This window comes from Sus scrofa, chromosome 17, assembly GCF_000003025.6.
Source record: "Sus scrofa isolate TJ Tabasco breed Duroc chromosome 17, Sscrofa11.1, whole genome shotgun sequence".
In the NCBI taxonomy this organism is placed as follows: Eukaryota; Metazoa; Chordata; class Mammalia; order Artiodactyla; family Suidae; genus Sus; species Sus scrofa.
In genome coordinates this window covers 61,306,385-61,334,030 of record NC_010459.5, presented here as the reverse complement: position 1 = coordinate 61,334,030, position 27,646 = coordinate 61,306,385, and the positions used below count along the sequence as shown (strand labels likewise).

Here is a 27,646-nt window from a genome sequence, read left to right as displayed (position 1 = left end):
TGCCTGTCTCCCTCTCCAGGGGCGGGATGAGCCCCGTGCTCTGGGGGACGGCTGCGGCCTGGGCAGGAGGCAGGGGCCCCTCCTGGGACGCTGGCTGCCTCTCACAATCGGGGGGAGGTTAGGTGTCTCCTCCTGGGAGGTACAGTGACTTGCGGGGTCACAGCCTCAACCACGTGACTCCGTAAAGACACACCATCTGGTGCTTGAGCGCCTGCTTGGGCTGGGCCCCTGTGAGAGGCCACTGTCCATGGCGTGTGGGGTCTGGGGGTCCAGGACGGTGGTCTCGGATCCTTCCAGACCCCGGGGACTCTGGCCTTGGAGTTTCTCTCTCGGCAGGTTTTCCAGACCAACCTCCGGCGTAGGCGTCGTCTTTCCGGGGGCGAAGGAAGGAGCCCTCCCAGCCACACTTCGGAGGACGATTCAACGGAGGCGGGAGCAGAAGGCATGGAGACAAAGGATCGTCTTCCAGTTTTGCGGGAAATCGAGGCCCCGCGTTCGTGGGCAACTTGCATGACGTGCCCCCCAACCAAAGTCGCCACTCTCAAACCACCCCACCGCGCCCAGCCCTGTGCTGGACCCCGCGGGGACCGCGCCTGCCCTCCCGAGCCACGGCCACCTGCCAGCTCCTCCCCGGGCACATCATCTTACTTTCCTAAGCTGCCGGCAGCCCTGGGCCCAGGCGGGCCTGCTCTCCTTGCAACGAGGGCTGTTCCCTGTGTCTGACGCTGAGCGTGATTGAGTGTGACGTCTGGGCGAGCTCTGCAGGGACCCCTGGGAGTTAGCAAGGAGCTGGGTCACGTCCCTGCCATCATCGTCCACAAGCCAAAGACGAATAATGCAAAGCTGACCTGGGGCAGGTTTTAAATGATTGCCTCTCTCTTTCTTTCTTTTTTTCCAAAAAAAAAAAAAAAAAAAAAGAACGAACAGAAATGCCAGAGGAAGCATATAATCACATGCCCTCCTCCCGTCTGCACGGAGAAACTTAATTTGTCACGTTTTCCTCTTATCCAGCCACTCGCCTGGTAGAAGGACAGGATGCTGGAAGGCTGTAGAAGCGGGCGGGCTGACTCCTAAGATGCCAGGCCGCCGTCCCCGCAGAAAGCCCGAGCACCTTCCCCGCCACCTTGGTGTGAGGTGGGCGTCAGCTGGTTAGCAGTGAATCTGCCCTATGTGGTGTCCTCATCTCCTGGTGACAGGAAGGCAGGTGACGCCTTCCTGACCAACAAACCAGGCTCTGCAGGTGGACCCAGGATCTTCACATGGACAAGCTCCTGGCCACTGGGAACCAAGGGCCAGCTCCATGGCCATAAGAGTGGGTGGAATGGCCTCTAGGATGCGAGAGAAAGGGCAGGGCGTGTGCAAGGCCAACTGAAGCGGCTTCTAGAACAGACTGGCCGGGGGTGCCGCCCAGTGAAAACCCAGGGCTGGGGCAGACAGGACAGGAGCGGGGCGGGGGATGGGTCTCAGACATGGGTGCCTGGCACTGCTGCAGGGTGCACTGGGCTTCACTGCCCTTCAGAGAAGGTGGCCCAGCAGGAGCCACTGCCCTCAAGAGGTGACATGGAAATTGCTACACAATTCCCAGGTCTCCAGTGCATTTCTAAGGAACGCCTGGCAGACCCCAACCTTCCAGGGCGGGGTCACAGCCTGACGCCGGTCACAGGCTGTCCCACGCAGTGGTCAGGCCCTGCGCTGACCTGCCGATTAAATTCCCCCCACTTTTGAGAAAACAGCACAAGTCCACCCAATTTGATAAAAGCTAAGTTTATGGGGAAATTTTCAAGGGAGTTCCCTGTGGGACGTGACAACCAGGTGAGGTGACCAGGTGACTGCCAACGTTTGGGAAGATGCTCCCTAAGGGGCCTGGCCCTCCCCCGACGTAAGCATCGGCTTTCACTGCCCGAGGTGGGGCCTCCCTGGGAAGGAGCCCCATGCCATCGGCCTTCTCTGACGGGCAGTGCCGCCCGTGCACCCTGAATGCTGAGAGACAAGGCTTCTTTGGAGGCTGGAGCCTGGGCTGCAATTTGCATACGCGGATAATGGGAATGGATGGGGGGGGCGCAGGAGGGAACTGGGTTTTTAGCTTTTTTGGTCTCCTGCCTGTGCCGGGCGCCCTGGGCAGAGTGCCTGGCCCTTCTCCACGTGGGGGATGTGTGGCGGAAGGACTGGGCATCCGGGACCCGCACCCACACCTGAGCTTCCCCAAGATGGGAGGTGCTCTTACAGGTGCAGGGAGAGGAGGCCCTCAGGAGGGGAGCACCCAGAGCCCCGACGAGGCTGGAGCTGCCGTCCTTCCACCGTGAGGGTCGCCTGCCCGCACCTCCCCCGTGCTGACCGGTGGCCAGTGTGTCCGCCTGGCGCCTCTTCCCTCTCAACCACCGCCAGCCCTGGGCCCCCAGCTCCTGCGCCGTCTCACAGGCAGAGTGGCCCAGACCCGCGCACCGTCTGACCCGACCGTCTCGGGGGCTCTAATGCTGGGCGGGGAGGTGGCTGGACATAGGGCTTGGTGCTCCCAGATTCCAGGTTTGGTGGACGTGGACTCAAGGTGAGACGCTTGGGGAGCGACATGCCACCTCCGCGCGATGAGCGGACGCGGCTTATGCAGAAACAAGGGCAGATGAGATTCGCTCCCCCAATCTCAACGTGATTTACGCCTCTCTTCGGTCTCCGGTCCACCAGTCTTCCCGTGTCCATTGCTTCCTCATGGCTTTGGGTGAAATATGCTTCAATAAAGGAAATAACCCCCCGCCCCCGATATCAAGCCTAGTGCTGATTTTCCACTGAGGATAATCAGATTTTATTAAAAAGAAGAAGAAGCAGAAGCACCAAATCTCTACAGAAAGTGCATTCTTCTACCCCGGACTTCCCTTTCAATATACATTTGAAAAATGGTACATTTTGTTTGCCTGCAAGCGTGTATATTTAAAATATTTAACTAGGATTCCGTCTGCAGCCTTCTGGCTGGTTTCCATGGCAGCTAAGGACGGACAGAATAGAATGGTATTTAACAAACACAAAATAAAACAACAGAAAGATACCTCCGTTCTTTAACAAACAGAGCATGGGAGCTGCTTTAAATAAACATTTGCACGAGTTTGGTTCTGAAAAGGCACTTAGTGGATTTTTTAACATCCGCGACACTCCGGGAAGACGAATGCCCCGCCTTTGCCCCCGAAGCACTGGGTGTGCCTCACTTCCAATCTCTTCTAAGAAGGGAAGATGGCTTCGAAAATTCCCAAAAAAATCACCCACAGAAAGGTTTCCTGAGGGAGGCAGCAGGACCATTTCTTCATGGAGCTCTCTGGAAGGAAAGTCTTAGCGCTGCCACTTCCCTACCTGCTGCCTGCTGTGGGGGGGTGGACGCCCCTTCCGCCTCCATCGCTCACGCCCATGACACCCGGGGGCAGATGGGCCCCTTCCTCGCCGCCCCACCCCACCGAGGTCCGGGACTGGCCCGGCTCAGGCGGCTGTGCCTGGGGGGCTGGGGTCTGAACTCAGGCCGTGTCCCCGGGCCCCTCTCTGTTCCTCGGCTTGGAAGGGGCGCGTCGACACCCAGGGTGGGTTCGCCCCCACTGTGGTCCAGATACCCACGACCACCTCGTGGTCAGCCGCTGGGCCGGGGACTCTCAGGGCGGGAGCAGCCCTGGAGGAACAGCGGAGACGTGGCTCTTGTGTCAACTGCCATCACCCTGTGGGGAGGTGGTCTCAGAACCACACCTCTCTTAACAGATGTCCCCCCACTTCAGCCTTGTCTCCCCCCAAAATGAAGACACAAGACAACGCGTGTCTTCATTTTGGGATGGGGAGCAGGTGTAACAGAGGCAGCCCAGAGGTGGGTGTCTCTGCTTTAAGGGCCATGGCAAGAAAATCACGGCAACTCCAAGATGTTCAGACAACGAATCTCCCTACCCCCCACCCCCGCCGTGTGTGTGTTTCACTATCACGGGCCTGGCTGGGGGGCTTGGATGTCCTTGCCCCCTGCACTGCAGGGACCCCCAGCCTGGGCAGCTCCCCCGCCCACTGTCCACCCTGGGGACAGGTGGAACCAGGGCCTCCTCTGGGGGCGCCCCGTGCATCTGTAGGGTGCCGTCGTGAGGACCCAAACTCTCCAGGCTTCTCCGAGGGCCCTGGTTGCTCTAGAGAATCCAGAAAAGTATGTTTTGCTGGCAAAACAGCTTAAACAAAATGACTCCTTCGTTTACAGGAAGAAAAATACAATCACACTAAAATCAATCTATTAAATGAGGAAGTTGAGCCGGAATATATTGCTTCCACCAGAGCTGTTGGCCGTGGGACCGCGGGGATCGCTCACAGCGGTGCCAATTAGTGAGAAACATGGTCGGTTTCGTCGTCGTGGGTGGTTCTGGAAGGTTTCCGTCGGGGTGGAGGTCAGCACAGACGAGCAGCGAGGCGGGTCCGCTCTTTTCTCCGTTTGGGTCTCACGCTGCAGCGCTGGCTTTGGCGCAGGCGAGTCGAGGAGAAATGCTGGGGGTGGCCGGGTGGAGGCCTGGCGGGTCCTGCGGAAGCGACGGGGCTGTCACCTCCGTCAGCAACATGGGGGCAAAGGGGCGGATTAGCGGGGGCGGGGCTGGCCTCCTGCCCTCTGAGGCACTTGCTTTCTCAGAAAAAGGAGTCGCTGCCAGGATCCAGGAGGCAGGACCTTCCGGCGCGGTGGCTGGTGTGAGGGGGGAGGAGGCGGGGCCGGGCCCCTGGGGCAAACCCGCCTCTCCCGCAGCAGAGGTGCGGCAGGAAAAGCGGGCTGGCACTCCCGTCGCTACTGCACCAGAGCAAGCAGCTGCCATCCCAGCTCTCAGCCTCCCCCAGTCCCGCACCCTTGAAACAGACACAGGCCCTAACGGAGGGCCTGGCCCCCGGCCGCTCCCCCTCCTCCGTGCTCCCGGCGGTGGCTCCTGGTTCCCTCCGTGGGAGGCTGGCTTCTTCATTTTGGGTCTTGACTTGGATGCTGCCCTCTTGACCTCTGTCCCCTCCCAGCCCCGCCCCCAGTCCCCTGCAGGCACCCCACCCTGGTCCACCCCAGGGCTGCAGCTCTGTGGTCCCCCCTGACGCCCCCTCGCCGGAGACTGCCCAGCAGCGCCCCTGCGCTGAGAACACTGGAAAGTGTCCGGCGGGGACAGGCACGCCCTCAGTCTTCACCCACCCAGTGACCAAGGCAGCGACTTGGGGCCCGTCTGGCTCGCGGGGCCCAGAGCCTGCGAGCACGGCCCTGCTCACGTCCACCCGCAGTCGTGCTCCTCGGCCGACAGGGACCACGCAGACCACGGTCCGAGCAGCCCCTTCCTCTCCCGGCCTCTCAATCCCCTCGCCCCCCACTTGGCCATGGGAGGCTTCAGCAGGGCCCCCGTGGACCTCACTTCCTCGTCCCTGTCAGGTCTCCGTGCGGCGGTGCCCAGGGCAGTGCCCCACGGGGACAGGCCAGGGAATGTGACCAGTGACTTGTGGTGCTTTGGACCTGTGGGACCGGGGGCCCCTCTCCTTTGCACAGGGAAGGGCTGACCCCGACACCCGTGTGGCCCATCTGCAGCCTAAAACATCATCTGAGCTGGGCCTACTCCACCGAGCAGCTCCCGCCGACCGGCCCAAGGGTAACTCTCCAGAGGCGGCACCTGCCATCAGCTAGAGATGGTGCCTACACGCCAGCCAAGAGTTAAAAGCTGCAGCTGATTGCGGCACCCTGCTCTGCACTGGGGTCTAATCCCGCCGCCCCTCGGGTCCTGGTTTCCGCCACAGACTCTGGAAAGGAATGGCCTCCTTTCAGCAGTTTGTGCGGGTCTTTGCGGGGGGGGGGGGGAAAGGGGGGGCAAACACACGTGTCTCGCGACCCGCCGGGGGGTCAGGTCTGGGCCTGAAGCTGCCCGTGTGGGCGGCGCCGTGGGGACTTGCAGGTCGCTTGTTAACGCAGCGACGCCGTCTTGGGCAAACGGGCGCCTGGACCACCGTCCACGCTCGCGGCCCCGCTGCTGCTGTTTCTCGGTCACGCTCAGGGCATCTTGTAAAAAGCAGAAAGAACAGCCTTCCTACTTTCCGGACGCACGTGCTCGTACTCAGGCTCCGTCTTATGACCTCCGGGGCTTCCTCAAGGCGACAGGAAAGCCCCGGGCCCCTCTGGCTGTAGCTCGAGTTTGCAGCGTCGGGGTTTGGGCGCGGGCATCGCCCTCTGGGGCTCGCAGCAGGCGGAGGCGCGGGGACGCAGGGCCGTGAGGGGGCCACTCTTGCCTCAGGGGCATCGCGGGGACAGCAGGAGTCGCTTCTCAGCCAAGCCCTCCCCGCCCCACCGTCCCGTAATCAACCCGAGAGCCCACGACACCGACACGGGGGCAGATGGCAGGGATGGGGTGACAGACCACGGGGCTTAAAGAATCTTGGTAAGACTTGGCCTCCCCGAACCGGAGACCCGAGTGGCGGTGAGGACAGGAGGGGCCTGGGCACTGGGCCCAGCTCTGGACTCACACCCCACCCTGGGGGCCACACGGGTCCATCTGCACACTCCCGGCCGCCGGTGTCCAGCTCAGCTGGAAGGTGGTGGCCACACCCCGGGGGCTGAGTGTTCTGGGGCCACTGAGTCAAAGCACCACAGACCTGGATGTGTCGGTTTGAGAGGTGGTGGCCGTGCGGGAGGACCTGTCCCCGGCCTCTCCAGACCCTGGCGGAGGCAGCCTTTCTTGTCCTTCGGCTTAGGAGCACCGCCTCACCCTGTCTCCACCTGCACCCCGCGTTTTGCGGGAGCGCGTCTGTGTTCAAATCCCCTTCCTCTAATAGGCTGGAGTAGGCCCGCCCCAAGCACCTCCCCTGAACTAGGCACACCCGGGAACCCAGGGAACCCACCCGGTCCGTGGCGAGGACTTCAGCACAGGGCCTTTAGGGGGCAGAGTTCGGCCCATCCGCCCGGGAGGAGGTGGCGCTTGGCCTCGGGCCTGGTCTGACTGTGGGGTACATCTGGCTGGGCTGATCTTTCATAGACGCTGACGTGCTGTTAGACCCAGTATGGGTTTCGTAAACAACAGTTTGGTTGTTTTTTGTGCAAACTATACCCACAGGTCCTACTGACACTTGCAAGTGCACCCGCAGCCAGTCAGGCGACGACACCCAAGAAACCTCATCTGCAGTATTTACTGTTAGGCGGGAAGGCGGCTGATCCCACAGGGCCGTGCGGCACTCCCGTGGGAAAGATGTGACCTCATTTGCATTTTCTAATTGAATTGCTATCAGCTTTCCTGCAAGGCTGCACACACAAAAGTTCCCCCAGATTCCAGCCCTGCCTGTGTTACCCACAACAAGACCGCTTTAAATCGTCGCTAAGAGAGGAAAGGAGAAGGGGAGAAGCTGCCAAATGTTTATGGTTCACGTAACTGTGAAGCCGTTGCTGTGCTGGCTCCGCACGGAGTCGCCGGAGTAGCGGACAAGGGAGGCTGCGCGTGAAGGAGCGGCGGGGCCAGAGACGGGGTTCACGGAACCGGGAAATGAGGCGCCCCTCGAGCCCGTCCTCCAGGGATTTGCTTCTAGGCTGCTTTCAGGAGGAGCTTCTGGGGACTTTCAGCGCTGCAAGCGTCTCCTTTGAAGGAGGACTTCTGTGTTTCTAGAACCTCTGCCAACGGAGCTGCCGCTCGCAGAGGGCCCATCTGAGTCACCCCTCCAAACCCAGCCAGGAAGTCCTCTGCACGCATTTAAAGATGTTTTAAGGTTGTGGATTATGAACAATGCGGCGAAGTTCCTGAAACCTCAGTGAGCAGATACACAACAAATACAAGACAAACACCTGCCTCGGCCCTCGGATGCCCTCACGTCCCCCAGCCTCCCAGGCCCCCTGGACCTCTAGCCGCTGCACACACACGCCACGTTTTACGGGGTGCCCCTTCCTGCCCTGTGCCCCCTCCTGCCTGTGCCCCCTCCTGCCTGTGTCCCCTCCTGCCCGTGCACCTTCCTGCCCTGTGCCTCCTCCCGCCTGTGTCCCCTCCTGCCCGTGCACCTTCCTGCCCTGTGCCCCCTCCTGCCTGTGTCCCCTCCTGCCTGTGCCCCCTCCTGCCTGTGTCCCCTCCTGCCTGTGCCCCCTCCTGCCTTTGCAGCCTCCATAGGTGTCTGTGAGCTTCACTCATGCTGCTGCTCTGTTCCCTTTTGCTGCTACATAGAATTTCACTCTACGGATCCACCACCGCGTACACATCCAACCTGATGTTGACAAGCATTTGGGTTCTTTTCAGATTTGTCAAGTTCGGGGGCAGAACGAATGCACACACATTTCTGCTGAGCGTACCTAAGACCAGCAGCATATAACAGAAACTCCTCATTTGCTCTCTGCTCTGCATTCCTCACACAAAGCTCCCAGCCTTCATCCTCTCTGAAAGGATCAGGTGGGAGCAGTATCTCAGGCACAGCCCCAAATCTCTACGATTTCCCTGCATCTTCTGTCTAATGAGGTGACTCTGGGTGGGCTCTGGAGGGGGCAGGTCACCAGAGACACTGAGCCATGATGAGAAGCTTGGAGCCATCAGCCCCCACGCCCCCTGCTCCCCTGGGGACTGGAGATGTGAGTTCATCGATCATGCTGGCGTGATGAAACCCCATAAAATCCCCAAACCCTGCGGTGTGGAGAGCTTCTGGGCTGGTGAACAGGTCCATGTGCCGGGAGGGTGGCCTCCCCTCCTCGGGGCAGAGACCCTCCGGACCTCGCCCTCCGCAGCTCTTCATCGGCGCAGTCATGAATAACCAGGACGGGCCAGTGGATGTTGCCGAGTTCCGTAAGCCGTGGTAGCAAGTCTCTGAGGCCGGGTGGGACCCCGGGCACCCAGCTGAGTGGAAGCCGGTAACCTGGAGACCACGCCCGTGTGGGGGGCTGAGGTCTGAAGCGTGTGAGCGGCCTGGTGGGACGGAGCCCTGCCCTGTGGGGTCTGTGCTGACTCCGGGCGGGGAGTGGCCGCTGATTCGATCATAGAGCACCCGCTGGTGTCCACGGAAAGCCGGACGGAGAACTGGCTCGGGGGGAACCTATAGCTCTGGCGTCAGATGTGTGAGGAGAGGACGTGTTCCTTTTAACCGGGCAAACACACCTTCACCTTTGCACAGACGCCAGTCGTTACCAGAGAGACGGCACCACTCTGCACCCCACCCGGGACACGGGAACCCCGGCCGCTCCGCTTCTCACCAGGATTTGGTAGCGTCGGTCTTGCGGAGGCACTGGCCACTCGGGCAGGTTTTGGGCTTTGATGTGCGATGCCCGGCTGAGCGGGACGCGTGCTCACACGGAAGCACCGCTGGGCGCTTCTCTGTGGCGGCCAGCCTGCTTTTCATCCGGTCATCTGTCCGTACGGGGTGGTTTGAGGCTCGCTGTGTACGGTGGACACGCCTCCCTGTGGTCATTAACTGTCACAAGCGTCCTCGCTCTGCTCTGGCTTATCATCCACTTTCTCAAGCACGAGCTCCGAGAGCGGCAGCCCTAGTTTTAGCCGAGTCCAGCCCCTCCCCTTTCCCGGACCCTGCGCTTCACGGGCACGCGTGGAAGCGGTCCCCAGGGCCCCGCTCTCTGTTTTCCTTCATCTGGCTGGTCTGTCCTGCACGTTCAGATCTGCAGCCCACCTGGAATGGATTCTGGGGGGTGGCGTGGGATAGGGGGTCATGTGACTTTTCCCTTAAGGGCTCCCCGTTGGCCCAGCATCACTCATTGGCGAGCAGGTCCTCCCGCCACTACGCTACCCAGGCCTGGCACACCTCCTGTGCCAGGGTCGGAGGTTAAATATTTTCGGCACTCCGGCCAAGAGGCAAGGTCAAAGCAACATGGGTCCTTCCACGACCATTACAAGCACAGAAGCCACCCTTAGCCTGCAGCCGCCACAGGCAGGTGGCAGGTCCGACGGGACCTGCAGGCTGCAGTTTGCTGGCCTTGTCACCCAGAGCCACTCATAAAAAATCAGGTGTTGCCACCACGTGCGTCCGACAAGGTTCATCAAGTTGTATTTGTGAAGTGGGTGACTTTTGTTGTATAAAAAATCCAGGCTTCCTGAAGATGACTTTTTACAACCATAACCATTTCGCTCGGGCTTGCTATTCTGTTCCATGTGCTTTGCTTTCCAGCAGCCCCCGTCAGTGCCTGCAGTTCAGTGGTTCTCAGGAGGGGCAAGTCTGCCCCTGGGGAGCACTTGGCAATGACTGGACGCATGCGGGGGTGGAGGCCGAGGAGGCTGTTGAGCAGCTGCCTGCACAGGACGACCCCGCGCGGGTCAAATGCCAGCAGCGGTGCTCAGGAACCTGCTGGGGTTTGAGGTTCTGAAACACCAGCCCCCCGTCTTTGTGCTGTTCCAGGCTATTCTTTTTCTTCTTTTTTTATTTTTTGGCTGCACCTGCAGCATGCGAAGTTCCTGGGCCAGGGACTGAACTCACACCGCAGCAGCGACCTGAGCCACTGCAGTGACAATGCGAGGTCCTTAACCTGCTGAGCCATCAGGGAACTCCCAGGCCATTCCTGGCCCTCTGCATTTCCTTTAAAAATCTCCAATCAGCTCGCAACCCTTCTACAGGCAAGTGAAGAGACAAACATGCTGGGATTTTGTTGGGGTTGTGCTGACTCTGTAGAAACCTTTGGGCAGAACCGGCAGCATCACAACACTGAAGCTCTCAAGTTGCGAGCAGGGCACGTCCTCTATTTTTAAAGAGCTTCTGTAATAGTTCTCGGCATACGTAAGGGTCTTGTAAAGTGTTAGGTTTATAACTAGTGACAGGATCATTTGAAATGCTGTTGAAATTGGTATCTGGTTCCACTTTCGTTTTCTCACTATTTATTTCGGGTCCGTAGAGGTGCGACTGCTCTCACATCCAACACCCTTGCGAATGTCGTCATGAAAGCCAGGGCATCGTCTACGTATTATTTTGGATTTCCTGTATTTTGGATTTATTTTTTACTTGTTAATTTTTTCTTTTCTTTCTTTTCTTTCCTTTCCTTTTGCTTTTTAGGGCCACACCAGCAGCACATGGAAGTTCCCAGGCCAGGGGTCGAATCGGAGCTAGAGCTGCCGGTCTGCACCATAGCTGCAGCCACACCAGATCCAAGCTGAGTCTGCGGCTTACATCCCAGCTCGCAGCAACACCGGATCCTTAACCCACTGAGCGAGGCCAGGGATCGGACCCGCACCCTCCCTGGATATAGTTGGATTCATTACCACTGAGCCACAGAGGGAACTCCCACTCCAAGTTCTACCTTGCCCGACCTCATTGGCTTACAGCTCTGGCGTGTGACATGCGTGTCCTCGGCCTGCTTCTGAGGTCAAGGGAGGCTTTGAGTGTTTCAGTAGCAGACGATGCTTATGGGATGAAGAATGGTCCCTTCTTTTCCTAATTTGCTGAATATTTTTATCCTCAATAAAAGTTATACTTCACAGGCGTGATTTAGATGATCACGCGATGTTTATCCTTTATTCGTGTTGGATTCCTTGGGTTAACCTTCCAGTGTTAAACCGAATCCCGCATTCTTGGAACAGACGCACGTGGGCACAATTTATCCCAGGTAAACACGGCTGGATTCGGGTGTGTAACTTTTGCTTTGGATTTCTTCCCGTTTATTTACGAGTGGACTGGCCTGTAACCACCTTCTCTCTCACTCGTTGTTTCAAGGTTCTTGCTGGTTCTGGACGCGGCTCTTGGCCAGCTTTGGGCAAAGTTCTTGCTGGTTCCAACGTGGTGCCCATTTGGTTGGAGAAGGAGCCCTCTTGTGAGTTTTGACTCCTGGCTCAGGCGCAACTTACCAGCGGAGCCGTCAAGGTGGGGCATTTTTTTTGTGATAAAAATTCGAATCGCGTTTTTGTTAGCAATAATGAAAGAGTTCAGATTCCCTTTCATGTTCGTTTTGGTAAACCTTACGTTCCAGAACGTTATCCATTTCACACGTGTTGTTCCTGGTGTGTGTGGTACACTCACCGTCCTGTGGCCTTTCTGATGCCTCCCCGACTGGTCACGGCGTCCTCTCTTTACTCCTGACGGGACCTGTTCGCAGGGTTTTTCTTAGTCGGCTGTTGAGCGAAGAGCCAACTTTGCCTTGTTGATTCACTTTTTATCTATTTCCTTATTTTCTCCTTTCGGTTTAATTATTTCCTTTTTCAACTCTGTGTCTCATTTCCTCTTCCTTTTATGATTTTTGGAGTAACATTAAGATCGCTGACTTTCTGCCTTCTTTATCTTTCGATACACGCATCTAAGGCAAACATTTCCATCTGGCGTGACTTTAGCAACGTCCCACCAGCTTTATTAATCAGTTTAGAACCTTCTCTAATTTCTTTTTTTGCTTTCTTTCCCCTCCCTCCTTCCTTCCTTCTCTTTAGGGCCGCACCCACAACATCTGGAGGTTCCCAGGCTAGGGGTTGAATGAGAGCTATAGCTGCCAGCCTACGCCACAGTCACTGCAACGCCAGATCTGGGCAGAATCTGCAACCTACCCCACAGCTCACGGCAAGGCTAGCTCCTTAATCCACTGAGCGAGGCCAGGGGTTGAATCCGCATCCTCATGGGTACTAGTTGGGTTTGTTACTGCTGAGCCACGACGGGAACTCCAATATCCTCTAATTTTCATGTGATTTCTTTTCTACCGAAGGGTTAATGAGAAGGCATTTACCTAACTTCCAAATCTATGGGGATTTTTTGGTTAATTTTCTTTGTTATTGATATCTAGCTGAATTGCTCTGAGGTAACGACACAAACGGTTTTGATTCTAGACTTTTGATTTGAAGGCTCCGCCTGTGACTAATTTTTATAAACGCTCTGAGTACACACGAAAATCACCTGTTCTCAGCAGAGGTTGTTTTCTGTGTTTGAGAAATGCCTCACTAAGGCCAGGTTCCTTTTTCTTTTTTTGGCTGCACCCACAGCATGCGGAAGTTCCTGGGCCAGGGATGGAACTGCACTACAGCAGTGGCCAGAGCCACAGCAGTGACGACACTTGATCCTTAACCTGCTGAGCCACCAGGGAGCTCCCGAGAGTCCTTAGTTCTGTGCTCCCGACCTTCTGTTCCCTCCCTGACAGTTTGTCTGCTTGTTTTATTATTTACTCAGAGATGTTTGTTAAAACTTACCATTGATTGCACACTTGTTTATTTTTCTCCTTTTAGTTCTATCGATTTTTGCTTAAATATTCTGAAGTCACCAAGTGCACGCAAATTTGATTCTTACATTAACAGAGCCCGCACCTGCTTCTTTTGATTAGTATTTGCGTGGTACCCCTTCTCATGCTTCTGTTTCAACTTTTCTTTATTTTATTTTATTTTTTTTGTCTTTTTGCTATTTCTTTGGGCCGCACCGGCGGCATATGGAGGTTCCCAGGCTAGGGATCGAATCGGAGCTGTAGCCACCGGCCTACGCCAGAGCCACAGCAACGCGGGATCCGAGCCGCGTCTGCAACCTACACCACAGCTCACGGCAACGCCGGATCCTTCACCCACTGAGCAAGGGCAGGGACCGAACCCGCAACCTCATGGTTCCCAGTCGGATTCGTTAACCACCGCGCCACGACGGGAACTCCCTCAACTTTTCTTTATTCTTACACTTTTTACATGTGTCTTTTGTAAGCTGCATATAGTTGGATTTTTAAAAATATAATCTGTCAACTTGGTTTTCTTTTTTAAAGAGAAGATTTATTACAAGAGTAGATCTACTTTCATTTATTATAGTAATAATATCGTCGTTACCTGCTCTCATATTCAACATGCACACAGATATACCCTCTATTCGTTAGCCCAGTTTTCTCTCCCTGCCCGCTTTGGGTGGATAGGCTTTACTCTTCTCTTTTCCATCTATTATGTTAGAGCTTAATCTTATGACTCTTTTTTTGTTCAAGAAAGGTTTGTTTGAAAGTTCATATTCATTACTGAGGAAAAGGACAAATTATACTATTTAAGGCTTCTTTAAAAATATTGCCTGATTTTAAGGTTAGAAGAGGTGAAATATTTAAACAAATATGTCCAGGAGTTCCCGTTGTGGCTCAGTGGTAAGGAACCTGACTAGTATCCACGAGGATGTGGTTTGATCCCTGGCCTCACTCAGTGGGCTCAGGATCTGGCGTTGCCGTGAGCTGTGGTGTACAGGTCACAGATGTGGCTCGGATCTGGTATGGCTGCAGCTGTGGTGTAGGCCGGCGGTTACAGCTCTGATTCGACCCCTAGCCTGGGAAACTCCATAAGCCGCAGATGCAGCCATAAAAAGCCAAAAAAGCCAGAAAAAAGATTCATTAGAGTGTGTTGTATGCGTCTAGAGCTCACAGAACCTCACTCACTCTCTAGACACCCCCGGGAAGGGATGCAGGCGGCACTGCTGCCGCATCCTCCGCAACAGCAGCTCAGAGGAACACCAGCCAGTAGGCGGAGAAGACCTGACCCAAACTGACCGTCCAGGGCAGCCAGGCTCCGGCACGATGCTGTCGCTTTTCGCTCTTTTCCAGAACCTCAATTCTTCCGTGCAGCCAAGAGGCCGCAGTCACACCACTCAGCTCCCCGCCGCCCCCGCCCCGGGGAAGTGGGGACAGGGACCGCGCCCCGGAGCTGAGAGGATCCACGCGGATACACTTAGGGCAGGTCGAGGTGGGGTCCTGCAAGGTCAGGCAGGGCTCTTTGGTTTGAAGAAAGAGGAAGCAGGGAGCCTTCGGCAATGAGGGCGACGGGAAACAAGGGAGGCCTGGGCCCGGGGCTGCCGAGACTCTGCCCACTGCCCATGTGGCCAAGTTCCCGGTGCGCAGGGCGGAACGCACGGGCACCCCAAGGAAGCTCTGAGCCTGGGACGGGGGTCCGTGCGCGCTTCCTGCAGGTCGGGTGCTTCCCCGCCTGCCTGCGGTGGGGTTGGAGGTGTGCGCTCGCTGGGGCTGAGGGCAACCACCTTCTTGGAGGATCCGGGGATTAACCGCGTTGGAAATCGCTTTGCTAACGCGCCTGACAGAGGCCTCATTACGTTTTAATCCGTGCCCTTTATCTGAGGCCATCCACGGGCTTTAGGAAGCCCGCTTTTGCCCACAGGGTGCAGTTTCTGCATCGCAGTCAGGGGTGGGAGCCCTCCCACTGCTGCCCAGGCCCGGCCGCCTGCAGGGAGGGCCCCCGGGGCCACGCTGCGCTCTCCCCAGGGCCTGCCTTGGACTAATCACACAGCCATCTGACTCGGGGTCTTCAACACCCCAAGGTGAGGCTCGTGACCCGGGGAACTGCCGTTAGAAGGGCGTTTCCACGCCGGGCTCAGCCCCTCATGAGGGCTCTGGAGATGCCCTCCCGGCAGGCTCAGCTCGTGACCCCAGGGGAGGCCGCGCACAGTCACTGCCTTCTCTTTCTGTGTCTTTCGCGCACGCATGGCACGTGCCAGGTCCCGGGCCAGGGGTTGAAGCCGCACCTCAGCTGTGACCTGAGCCACAGCAGGGACAGCGCCAGATCCTTAACCCGACGTGCCCCAGGAGGAACTCCTGCTTTCTCTTTTCCAACCCGAACCCCCTCTGGGCCACTTGACAGCAAGACAAAACGGAACACAGTCCCTGTTTTTCAAAACGGGTTCCTTGGAACCCCTGCCTTCCAAGATGTCCCATGAGGAGGGTTCCTTGGTCAACAGGTTTGGGGGAAGTTGCAGACCGTCTCCCGCTGAGGTTCACGGAGCGCTTTAGTTGTGTGAGGTTCTGGGCAAATCTACAGAAAGGGAGCTGTCAACTCGGTGTAACCCTCTCCTTCCCACAGGCCCTTTCCCGGGGGAAGGCCCATGACCGGAGTCGGGTCCTGGCTTCCTGGGGGGTCAGGGACCTTTCAGGGTCAGGACAGGTGAATTCACCCCTCCCGTCCTACGAGCATCGGCCCCGAGGCCGTGTTAGAGACGAAGCCGAAGGGGGGACCCGAGGCCGGGCGACGCCGGCTGGTGTGTGTACATGTGATCGTGCTCCGAGCCTCTGTCTGTCTCCCTCTGAATAGGTCTCACACCAGCCGCTCTGTCGTCTCGTGTCCCCAGGCCTTGGGAGCCCCCAGGGCTGATGGGCTACAGGAGGGAGGTGCCCAGCCAGAAACGGAGCCGTGTGGCCCTTGTTCCAAGTACTGACTGTCCAGGTGGTGACAGTGTGCACTGCTGAGTGGGGGTGGCGCTGGCCTGGGGGGCAGCCCTGCCCGGGGAGGTGGGGGGTCGGGGTCCTCCCCGGCGGCACGGCCCCCGAAGGTGTCAGCTCTGCTCTGGGACGGGAAGGCGGAAGTACATTCACTGAGCCCCCGCGTGCGGTCACACCTTACCTTGTGTCCGGAGTGCGCGGACGAGGTCTGGGCCACCAGCAGGCGCACCACGGCGTCCCATCGCTCGGCCGTCTGGCGGTCCCACGCGGTCACAGTGAAGGCCACCTGCTCCGAGGGGATCTGCAGCTCCCGGGTGGCGAAGACGGTCCCGTCGGCCCCGACTTTGAAGTCCAGGCTGTTGGTCTCATATTGCGTCCCCTTGGTCCCCAGGCAGCTGCTGAACTTGACTGCAAGAGGAGGGAGAAGAGGGTGAGAGGCGGCCGGACGGGCTGGCGGGCAGGCGGCGCCCGTTCACAGCGGCGGGTCCGAGGTCTCTAAGGCGCTTCGACAAACCGGTGATTAGCTGCCTTTCCCACCGTCACGTAGTGGGTTTTACCTCCACCCCAGGCCCCCAGATGAGCCGAGGCCGTGGAAACAGGAACAGCCCCCAAAGCGACAGGTGCTCTTTCACCGTGTCTGGAACACGCTCATTGCTGCAGACGCGACTTGTGGTTACTGTTCCCTTTGGGTTCAACCCTCATCCGAGCCACGCGAGACGGGGGTGGGGGGTAGTTTCTCCCCTCGGCCAGTGCCCTCGCGGCCGTGGGGCAGCCGGGGGCTTTCTGGGTGCGCCGGCAGCTGGAAGTCAGGTGGACGTCTGTTGACACTGCGAGTTGCCAGCCCCTCCTAAGGGCTCCGTAACCCCCTGCGGAAAAGGACAGCGCGGAAGCGGCGCCTTTGCTGGGATCACATTAGGGCTTCTGCAGCGGCCACCTGATGCCGTGGTAAATCAGGAGGCACCAACAGCCAGTGTCACCTTCTGCCGATAAAAACGACGGTAAAGTTACCGAGGGTATCTCAGCAATTACGGTGGGGGGATTGGTTTCTTAGGCAATGCCACTCTCACAGCTTACATGATTTAATTACTATTTCTTCCAGACACTGAAAAAAGCTCCTCGCCGTTACATGGGATCACGTTTCCCCCGCAGGTTCACCTTTTCTCGCTGGCTGCCTCGCGATACGAACTAACACGAATGCTCCCGCGTCTCCAGCACTTCCCTGCGACTTCGCCCCGGTTCCCGGCACCTCCGCTTAGAGGTTTAATGTAAAAGGCTTTAAGTGAGAGGAAGACAGGCATTTCCACGTGGGCCGGGACTTCATGGAAGGGTGAGGGAACGTGAAGGAATAATCACATTTTTCTCAATGACAGGAAAGTTCCAAAGTGCTTTTTTTTGTGTGTGTGTGTGTGTGTCTTTTTAGGGCCGCACCCACAGCAGAGGGAGGCTCCCAGGCTAGGGGTTGAATCAGAACTGCAGCTGCCGGTCTACATCACAGCCACAGCCACATGGGATCCGAGCCGTGTCTGCGACCTACACCACAGCTCATGGCAACACGGGATCCTTAACCCACTGAGCGAGGCCGGGGGTCGAATCTGCGTCCTCATGGATGCCGGTCAGATTTGTTTCCGCTGAGCCACAGGGGGAGCTCCCCAAACTGCTGTCAGAGTACTGTTCACCCCAAGGGTAAACAGATTAAAATCAGCAACGCACTGAGGGGTCAATCATTTCTGACGCCCAATTGTCACTGAAAAGACGAAAATGACAGTTCTGTGACTGCTGGGAGATTAGAGCAAAGTGCATCAATAAGCCCTTTGTTCTCTGAAAGCCAGCTTCTTCTAATGATGCTAGTGGGACTGGACAGCGTGGAGGGCCTGGCTCTCTTCAGGATTAGGTGACGGCGCAGTTGCAGTTTGAACAAAAAGGACACAGAGCACCTGAGGGGAGCCCTGAGCTGCTGTCAGAGAACAAGCCAGGGCGCAGTGGAAACGAATCCGACTGGGAACCATGAGGTTGTGGGTTCGATCCCTGGCCTTGCTCAGTGGGTTAAAGATCTGGCGTTGGTGTGAGCTGTGGTGTAGGTCACAGACGTGGCTTGGGTCCCTCATTGCTGTGGTGTAGATCAGCAGCTGCAGCTCCGACTGGACCCCTAGCCTGGGAACCTCCATATGCCAGGGTACGGCCCTAAAAGGGGGGGGGGGAAGAGAGAGAGAAAGAAAAAGAAAAAAGAAAAAAGTCAGCAGCAGTGGCGCTGCCCCAGCAGGAAGGTCAGGACGGTGTCCCCGCGCCCGGAGGGACGTCTCGGGGATGAACTGCCCCGTGGACGGGACGTTAGGACTGCCCCCCCACCCTGGGTGGCTGTGATGACGAAAGGAAGGCCCTCCGGGCAGGTGCTCAGGTCTGTCCAGCCCACCTGACTGGCCCCCGCCCTCTCCCTCCCCAAGGACGCATGGGGCTTTGGGACAATGCAGACTCCTGGCTTCCCTGTGGCCGAGACTTTGGCCGCTCTGCTCAACCCAACGGGGCGGTTTTGTCATCGCGCCTGAGGTTCCGAGCCCTCGTCAGTGAGTAGCAGGAGCTGGAACTGGGCCGTGGGAAGTTGGGTGGCGTCCCGAACGCTCACACTGCTGTGGAGGCTGCTTTCCAGAGGAGGGAGCTCAGATTGGCACCTTCCTGTGGGCTCGGCTGACGGCGTCTTTCCAGGGCAAAGGTCAGCACGGTTTTCTCCCGAGACACCAGGGGCCTTCACGGCACCTTAGCTCGGAATAAGTGAACTCTGGTGCGCGACTCTGAGGAACGATTGCTCAACCTGCCTACACTGCTCAGAAGGTCACAAACGCGGCATCTTGCCATGACAACGGGAGGTGAGCACATAGGGGCGTACAGTCCCGAGAGACGTCTGAGATCTCAGAGCAGGAAAGGCTCCTCTCAAGCAGAAGCCCATCGGCCTTCTCCCAGAGAACCACCCTGAGACACCTGCCCTCTTTGCTTTGGCCACCAGGAAACTCAGTGGTAACGCTATAGCTGGGAGCAGGCAGGGCTGAGGCATTTACCTGCCTCAGCCCCTTCCACCCAGTGTCTTTTCTTCGAGTCCTCTTGGGACCCACTTTCCTCCTCTGGCTTCCTTTTGTTTTGGGCGTCCGCCTGCATCTTCGTAGGGCACCTGTCCCTGTCCTTCTCTTTGGGCTGCCGCAAGCCCGTGAGCTCCCGCACAGGCCAGGCTGGGTGCTGTGGCCCCAGCACGAGGGTCCGAGAAGGTCTTCCACTCTTGGCCTGTGTCCAGACTGGCGCTGGACAGGATACGGGGACCGTGAGGGCAGGGCCAGCTCCCGCCCGCATCTCAGGACCTGCTGAACCAGCCCACGCTCGTTGCCCCTCCTCAAGGCTCAGACCGCCCCCTTCTGTCGCCTTAATTTCTCTGTCCCTGGAATTCCTGATCTCCCTGAGTTTCTTGCCAGGACTGCCAGGCACATGAGAGCAGGGCCGCTGTTTTAAACAAACATGAAAAGACAGATGGAATCCTGAGAGGAATCAAGTCCAATTGTTCAAACATGCAGCCACGCGCCAGCAGCCCCCGCCTGAGGGTGGGGCCCCGGGGGCTGGGGAGAGGTGTGTGCCGGGTGCGAGGTGGGGAGAAGCCCGGCAGCAGCGCCCGCACAACCTTGGGACCCCCACCCTCACCTCTTGTGGGTCCTCCACTGGGGGCGGGTGTCTCCCTTTATCCTGCTGTGACCAGGCGGCACCTGGTGACTGTCACCACTGCCCTTGTCCACGGAGGAGGGCCGGCGCTGCAGCAGCCGCAGGGAGGTGGCTGGGCTGGGGAGTGACTGCGGGTGGGGTCAGGTCTCCTCTGGGGACCAGAGGGAGGTGATGACTCAACATGGAGAAGCTACCAAGCGCCACTGGATTGTTGTTCACCTTACTTTAAAAAAAATCGTTTATTCTTTTCTTTTTTGGCCACCCCACAGCACAGAGAACTCCTGGGCCAGGGATCAGATCCGGATTCTTTAAGCCACTGCGCCTGGCTGGGGATCGACCCTGAACCTTGGCACGGCAGAGACGCTACCAACCCCGTTGTGCACAGCGGGAACTCCTGCTGCGCAGGAAAGTGGTGCTACTTATGGTATGTGAATTTTACCCTGAAAAGCAGTTTCCAGGGCCTCCCGGGTCCCCGATTCCTGGCCGCTGGAAGGACAGGGAGAAGGGCCGCCTCTGCTTCCCGCCCTTGAGACCCCCCCAGGCCCCCGGGTGCCCAGAGCTTCACAAAGCCTCCCTGGAAACGGCTCCGATTCCCTCCCTGCCAGGATCCCACACCCCTCCCCTCCTCGCCGAGTGCAGGCCAAGGAGACAGGGAAGAGGTGTGAGAGGCGCCTGAGCTGACACCCTGGACGCCGCTGTGCAGCTGCCCGAGTGCGCCCGTGCGGGCCACGGGCTGGGCTCCACCCACCCAGAGACGGCCACGGCTTCACGGGGCTCTGAACTCCCCGCCTGCCCGCAGCTCTAGGACGTCAGGACCACAAGCGCCCCAGAAAAGACCCCTCCAGCCCCTCATTTGACTGAGAAACAAACGGAACCCGCTGGAGGACTACGTTTTCTTTTCTTGTTATTTTTTGGTCTTTTGTCTTTTTAGGGCCACACCCACGGCATATGGAGGTTCCCAGGCTAGGAGTCCGATAGGAGCTACAGCCACCGGCCTACGCCAGAGCCACAGCAACGCCAGATCTGAGCCACATCTGCAACCCACGCCACAGCTCACGGCAACACGGGCTCCTTAACCCACTGAGCGAGGCCAGGGATCAAACCGAAACCTCATGGGTCCCAGTCGGATTCGCTTCCGCTGCGCCACCAACGGGAAGGCCAGGATTCGCCCTCAGAACGCGCATCAATTCCAGTCACTCCACACACCCTCACTGAGTCCTGCGATGGGCGGGGCCGAGTCGCTCAGTTGCCAGCGTTCACTCCCCAGGGAGGCCTGGGCACCAGTTTCGAGTCAGACCCACGACCAGATGCCAAGGTGCAGCGAGCCTGGGCATCTGCAGCGTTTGAAGCTGGCGCCCACCTCAGGGAAAACACTCCCTTTCAAGTGCTGGAAGCGGGGGTGCAGAGTCTTGGCTCGGGCCAGTTCTGAAACTCAAAGAACACGGCGATGCAACCTCCGTGTGGGCAGCACCGTAGTTGGGCCCTCGGCTAAACGGCAGAGACCTGCCTCTTTCCTTTTTGCAGATAGCGTGAGCCGCTTTCTTAGCAAATCCTTCTCTCCCCCGCGCCCACCTTGCGGGCTCGCGGAAGACAGGTGCAGCCACGCTTATCTGCAGCTTCTGCCCGGCTGCTGGGTGCCCACGAAGGGAAGGAAGCAGCCCCCTCCCCCATCAGGAGGGTTCTCGCGAAACCCTCTCTTCTTGCTGTTTTTAATTGCCTGCTCCATGAGACGAGGGAGGGTGACAGCGTGCTGGGGACAGGACTGAGTGACACGCAGGCCCACCTCCCCATCGGCAGCAGCCTGCTGACATTTACAGGGCAGTGGACCGTGTCTCCCTGAGTCTGCCTGCTGGAGACTCCCACTGTGGTTAAGAAACACCCCCTTCTACTGCTTTTCTTGTTAGCTGAGCTGAGAAAGATCAAATGAGCCAGAGGGAGCTCGTAGCTGGGGGGGGGGTGCTGAGGAAGAAAGAGTCTACCCCCAGAGCCTCCTCCTCCTCCTTCCAGCCAGCGCCCCACACTCCTGGCGTCTCCGTGTTCCAGGCACCGTGCAGGTGCTGGGAGGAGGTCAGAGGGCTCGGGGACAGCTCATGCTTCAGGTCAAGGTCAAGGTAGGAGAGGAGGCCTTGCGAGGGGGCCCTGGAGGGGGTCCCTCTGTGCAGGGCCCCGGTGGGGATGCCTGTTTTCCCTTGATTCTCTGAAGCGGGACCTGTCCCCTGGAGGGGACCTGGACGTTAGGGAGGAGCCCATGGCACGAGGTGATGCCTGCCCTCCGCAGATGTAGCTGAAGCCCAGGGGAGAAGGGTCAGGTGGCCACCAAGAGCCCACCTCCCTGCCCCGACCTCCGCTGCTCCACTGACGGGCACGCGGTCGGAGAGGGGTGTCTGCCGGGCCGTGTGGCCCCAAAGCCGATGCCCTCTAGGTGCCCCAGAGGGGATTCCCCTGCTGTTCTCACCCTCACATCCCCAAGCTCACTTGCACCCTGACTCCCCCCATAGCTCAGCCCCAAGCACGCCAGGCGCTAAGCCTTGGCGCCCAGAGTCCCTGTGCCTGGAGCACCCCGCGTCACCCTCCACCCCGCACGCGCCTCCGCCGAGGGGCCTTCCCGGCTTGACCTCACTGCTGATCCCTCTCTTCCCAGAGCTTTGTTCACTCCAGGGGTGACCAAGGGCGGTGTGACGGGGAACTGCCTGCCCCTTCACGTGGACACTGTTCAAAGAGCCGGAGCCTGTGGTCACAGAGGCAGACGGACAGTGGGCGGGTTGTACCGTCCTGGGCCTGGCGTGGTGGTCCAGCCGGAGCGACCCCCTGGGGAGGGGCTCTTCGCAGCCCCCAGGTTGCTGTGCTCTCCGAGCCAACATCTCCTGCCCTGCCCGCCAGGCCGGCCCCGGGCAGTCAGCCTGAGCAGGGCCACTGGCGGGTCCCTGGGTGTGCCTGCTGGACCTGGGAGGCGCTGTCAGGGCCAGGACGGAGCCCCGACCGTGGCCGGCGGCATTTTCCTGTTTTCTCCTGCTCTTGCTTTGCTCAGCTCTGCTTCCCCAGGTGGCCTTGTTCATGGAATTTGGAAAAGCTCCATTTCCAGCAAAGGGTGGGGCACCACTGACCCTCTCCATGGGCAGGACTTGGGCTGAGCCCCAAAGGCACAAGCTGGGAGGTCGGGCACCCCTCGTGCGGCGGCTGGCACGCAAAACCCAGGAGTGGACCCACCAGCCAGTGCCTAGGACCGGCTCGCTCTGCTGCGGTGGGTGTCTTGGTGCCACGGGCACGGGGCGGCTCCACTGTCGCCCCCGAGGCCTGGGAGGCCTGCCGCTCCGGGGACGTGTCCACGGGGACCAACCCTGCTGGCCCCCCAGCTGGGCTTTTAGACTTAACCTGGTGTGGGCTCAATCCCGCTGGGACCCTTCCTCCCAGGGAGGCCCTGCCTTCAGCAGAACACAGTCCGTGTCACATGCCCTCTACCCGGGTCCCCTCAGGGCCCTGCTGAGAACCAGGGCCAGCTCCGCCTCCGCGGGAAACCTCAGACCAAGAGGGGCCCCTCCCTGCCCTCCCTTCCGGCCGCTGCCCCCTCCGGCTGGGTGGGTGCACGTCCCCTCCCTCACACACGCCCGGGTTTCCTGCGCACACACTGCACGTGCACTCTTGCCTCCACCCCCAGGAAAGCCTCACCTTCGTGGGAGAAGTGGGCCCGGAGGGATCCTGTGCAGTGCGTGTCCCCACTGGGGGCCGCCTGAAGCGCCCCTTGGTCCCCCTCCTCGCGGTCAGTGGCTCAGCACCCAGGCCTGTTGCACCCCGTCCTGCACCCCGCTCGCTGCCCTCCACCCATGTGCAGGGACGCCCTCCCCTGCCCAGCCCCCCAGGATGCTGGGGGCCATCCTTCAGACCCCCAAGGCCACCGCCTTGCTCATGTGGCTCCAACCACTTGGGCCAAGTAAGCTGGGCTGGTGGACGCGGGGCCTGAGCTCCACACTGTGAATTCCAGAACCTACTACCAGGGCCCTCTGGCACCCAGGAAATAGTAGTAGGATAAACGCACACATTCCAGTTCCCTTGTAGCTCCCAAACCGATACCCAAGGAGCTCCCCGTCACGGCGAGACGTGGGGGAAACGTAAACATACGCCCACGGGGGGGGGTCCCTACACGCACACCCACCCACAGGGAGGGGGGCCTACACCCACCCACAGGGAGGGGGCCCGTCTGAAAAGGCTGCAGACTGTGCAAGTCCAACCACAAGACCTTCTGGAAAAGTCGAAAGCATGGCGACAGTAGGAGCGTGGGTGGCAGGTTGAGGGAGGATGAACAGGCAGAGCGCGGGGCTCGGGCAGTGGGACGCGGTGCCACCGTCACGGAGGACACACGCCCCTGTGCCCCGTCCAAACCCACAGCGGGTCCAGCACGAGAGCGAGCCCTCGGGCAGACTGAGGGCCCTGGGGGGGGGTGCCGTGTGGGCGCAGCTTCACCAGCTCCCGCTCACCAAGGTGTCCGTAGCGGGGACGCGCCGGCACGGGGAGCGCCGGGAACTCTCTGAAGCGCCTGCTCGGTTCTCCCTAAATCAGAATATCTGTTGTCACGCGGGCGTCGCCTTCCTTTAGCCACGTCTCCTCGGAGAAAACACGGCCTCAGGGGTGTTACAACCCCCCTCGCAAAGCAAAACCGAGGACTTTCCGCCCCGCGTGTCGCTGACAGTGGGGCACGAGAAAGCTGCCCGTCCCTGGTTTCCTTCTAAATGAACCGGGGGCCTGCCAACACCGGCGCTGACTCTGTGTCACCCAAGGCCATTTTCTGTCCAGGAAGCAGCAGCGGAAGCGGCCACACTGTGCAGCCTGGGCTGAGTGACCTGCATTTTCCAGGCAGACCCCCCATCCCCCCGATGGCCTTGATAAACCCTTGCTTCCTAGTCCTAATTTCTGGTTCCGGCACCTGCGCGCACGGGCGCTGATGGGCGCAGCAGGGCTCGTCCGTGGCGCCCACGCCCCAGGGGGTGTCACGAGGCTTAAGTCTCCGAGGTTCTCAGCCCACGTAAGGGGGGCGTCTCCAGGTGCAGGGCCGAATTCACAGCCCATTGTTCAGGAAAACAGAGGCGCAGGTGTCTTGGGAGATAGAGAAACAGGCTGGGGGAGGCTGCGATTCCAGATCTGAGGCGGGTTGTGTGTGTAGACGCTCCTTGCCGAGGGGCGGTCCCAGCTCCTCAGCAGTAAATCCACCGACGTCCCATCAGAAGGTGGCCCGTGGCTCTCGAGCGGGTGGCATCTTTGATGAAACCTCCTCACCCACACTCACAGGGGAGCGAGCGCGGTGACGTTGGCGAATCCGGCTGCGGACGCCCAGGCCCTCGAGCACATCATCCTTCTGAGCCTCACAAACCTCTCAGGGGTCCCACGAGCCCCATTTTCCAGAAGAACCGAGGCTCAGAGGGCTTAGCCAGCCCTCCTGGGGTCACGGCCAGCGGGTGGCAGAGCCAGTGCCGACAGGCTCCCGGCTTTGCCGCTCCCTGGGCCCCCAGCCCTGCGCCTTCCTCCCGGTGGTGACGTGACTGTGGCTGTCCCTGCCTTGAGGCTGCCCAGTGACACCGACCAGGCAGAGGAAGTCCCAAGCATCACTTAAACGACGTCACTCCTCCAACAGCTGCGTGACTTCAGGCCTCTTTATTCTTCCCAGCAGCTCTGGCTGCCGGGAGCTTCACGGAGAAAAGCACGCGCAGGTGTCCGTTCACAAGCAGAGGTCACGCCCACGCTGCAAGGCCCCAGGAGAAACGCAGTGCACGCGGACCAACGGCGTGAGACTCCGCGAGGCTGGGGCGCGTCTGGCTGTGGCCTCCCACGCCTGGGGGTGGGTGGTCCGCTGACCTCGGGCTGTACCCCTCCACCACTGCTCCGGGCTCTCTGCACTGTCCCCAGGTGTGGGAGCAGCCCTGCCAACAGGTGACCGTTTCGAAGTCAGGCAAGTGCAAGGTAAGCGTCTCTCAGGGGCCCTGGTGACAGGCGATCGTGACCATCACCGCGACAGCAACGGCCGCAGGTGCTCCCAGAGGGCTCGGCATCTGCCCGGCTCGGGGACGAACTCGACACCCAGACGGCACCCCGTCCACGTCTCGGGCAAGGGCGGCTGCCACCTGTGTTACCGGTGAGTGCCCTGAGATAAACAGCAGGGACGCCACCCCACGTGGGCTGTTCAGGACGCGTCGGGGGGCGGGCTCCCGAGAGCACCGAGGCAATGCCACTCCCAGGTGGGCACGTCCCCGGCGGGCTTGGGGGACCCTCGTGGGAGCGGGAGGCCAGCCCGCGCCACCTGCCTCTGCACGGATTGAGTCACGAGTCCCTGCAGCCACCGCCCTCCACGCCTCTGAAAGGAGCTCAGGGAGTGGGGGCTCTGTGCTCTGGGACAACTGGCAGGACAGGTCTTCAGACGGTTAGAAATTTTCAGGAAAAGATCTTACGAGCCCAACTCTCGCATGTCCTCGTACCTACAAAAGCACTACAATCCTCCGTGGTGATGTCTGCTCCTGGTGACCAGCAGCGGCCTTCAGGGGACTAGCAGCGACCTTCTGCAAAACGTGTGCTTTGGTTGCACGCACCTCCCCCCCCAAATGACATCTGTATTGTGCCCTTCCCCCATCTCCTTGGAGCGGTACCTCAGAGCTCTCTGAAAAGCTGCCTCCCGGACTATCACCCTCATCTTGCCCCAAATAAAACAACCCCCAACTTTCAGCTTGTGCGTTTTTTCAGGTTGACGCTTGCCCGGGGGTCACCCGTGAGCTCCTGGCTGCTCTTCTGCCTCAGTCTCCTTCGTGGTGCCCCCAGGTGCCCAGCTGCCCCAGATAAGCCTGTGGCACAGGACAGGGCGTGTCAGTAGCGCCTCCACGGCCACCTCCCTCCAGGGGCATCTGCTTCACCACCTGCGGACAGGCTGCCGGTCCCTCTCGGGCTCTTAGCACATCTGCACGTGGGCCGAGGTGGTGAGGAGGAGGCCAGGGCTGACTGCAGGCTTGGAGAGCGGGCCCTGGGGCCCCTTTTCCCAGGAGAAGCAGGCCCGGCTATTTTTAGACCCACCCCTCTCTCTCTCTCTCTCTCCAGAGCTATCACATCAGAACTAGCTAATGACATCACGCGCAATTAAGGCCCAGGTAGAGAGACGGCTCTCTCCTGTCCCCAGAGGCCACCTCTCCCTGCCTCCCTTCCCTTGTCCTCTGCAGGTGGCGGGGGGGGGGCGGCAGGCGGCTCTGGCTGGGCCCCCAGATCTGGTCCATGGTTTTACTTCATTTCACCAGAAGGGCAAACCTGCAGGGCTGATTCTCGTGCCTGCACCCTAGGAGCACTGACCATCTCTCGTGCTCGCGCTGACTCAGCCGTTCGCAGCTCCCTTCTCCTCCCAGAGCCGTCACAAAGCCGCTCCAAACACCTAGGCAGGACGCGACGTTTGAGAGAGACCGGGGAAGGCTCCGCGGGCGGCTCCCCCGGACCACGGAGGGGCCGGTGGCCCCAGCAGTGAGTCCGGGCACCTCCAGCTCAGGGAGGTGGGATCCGCCACGGCCCCTCCCGGCACTGCGGAGGGACGGTGCTCCGGGGACCTGGTGAAGAAAGAAGCAGATGCCGGAACCCCTCGGGAGGTGAGGGAAGGCGGGAGGACGGGCAGAGGCGCAGGGAGCCACGTGGTCCCGCGTGCACGCGCGTGCTGCCCGCACAGCCCGCCCCCCCGCCGTGCCGGCGCAGACGCAGCCGCTCCTGCCGTGCAAAAGAGACACAGACCACACGTCAGCTTGTTTGCACCTCAGAGAGGTGCTGAGGGAGCCTTCCCTCTGGGCCTTCACCCCAGGGGTCCATCTGTCCTGCTCTGCTTTGTGCTCAGGACGGCAGGGGCGGGGGCCCCCGATGTCTCTGTCAGGATGGGCCTTGGTTTCGGGA

The 27,646-nt window shown here is 59.6% G+C and overlaps 1 protein-coding gene across 1 annotated transcript in view; it reads right to left on the bottom strand.

Annotated features, from left to right (window-relative positions):
* The window catches only part of CDH4 (cadherin 4), a 494,919-nt gene that overhangs the window by 120,124 nt on the left and 347,149 nt on the right, over positions 1–27,646 (bottom strand). The window contains exon 3 of the mRNA XM_021078205.1: positions 16,233–16,459. Within this exon, the coding sequence (XP_020933864.1) occupies positions 16,233–16,459 (227 nt within the window). The remainder of the gene's footprint in view (positions 1–16,232; positions 16,460–27,646) is intronic.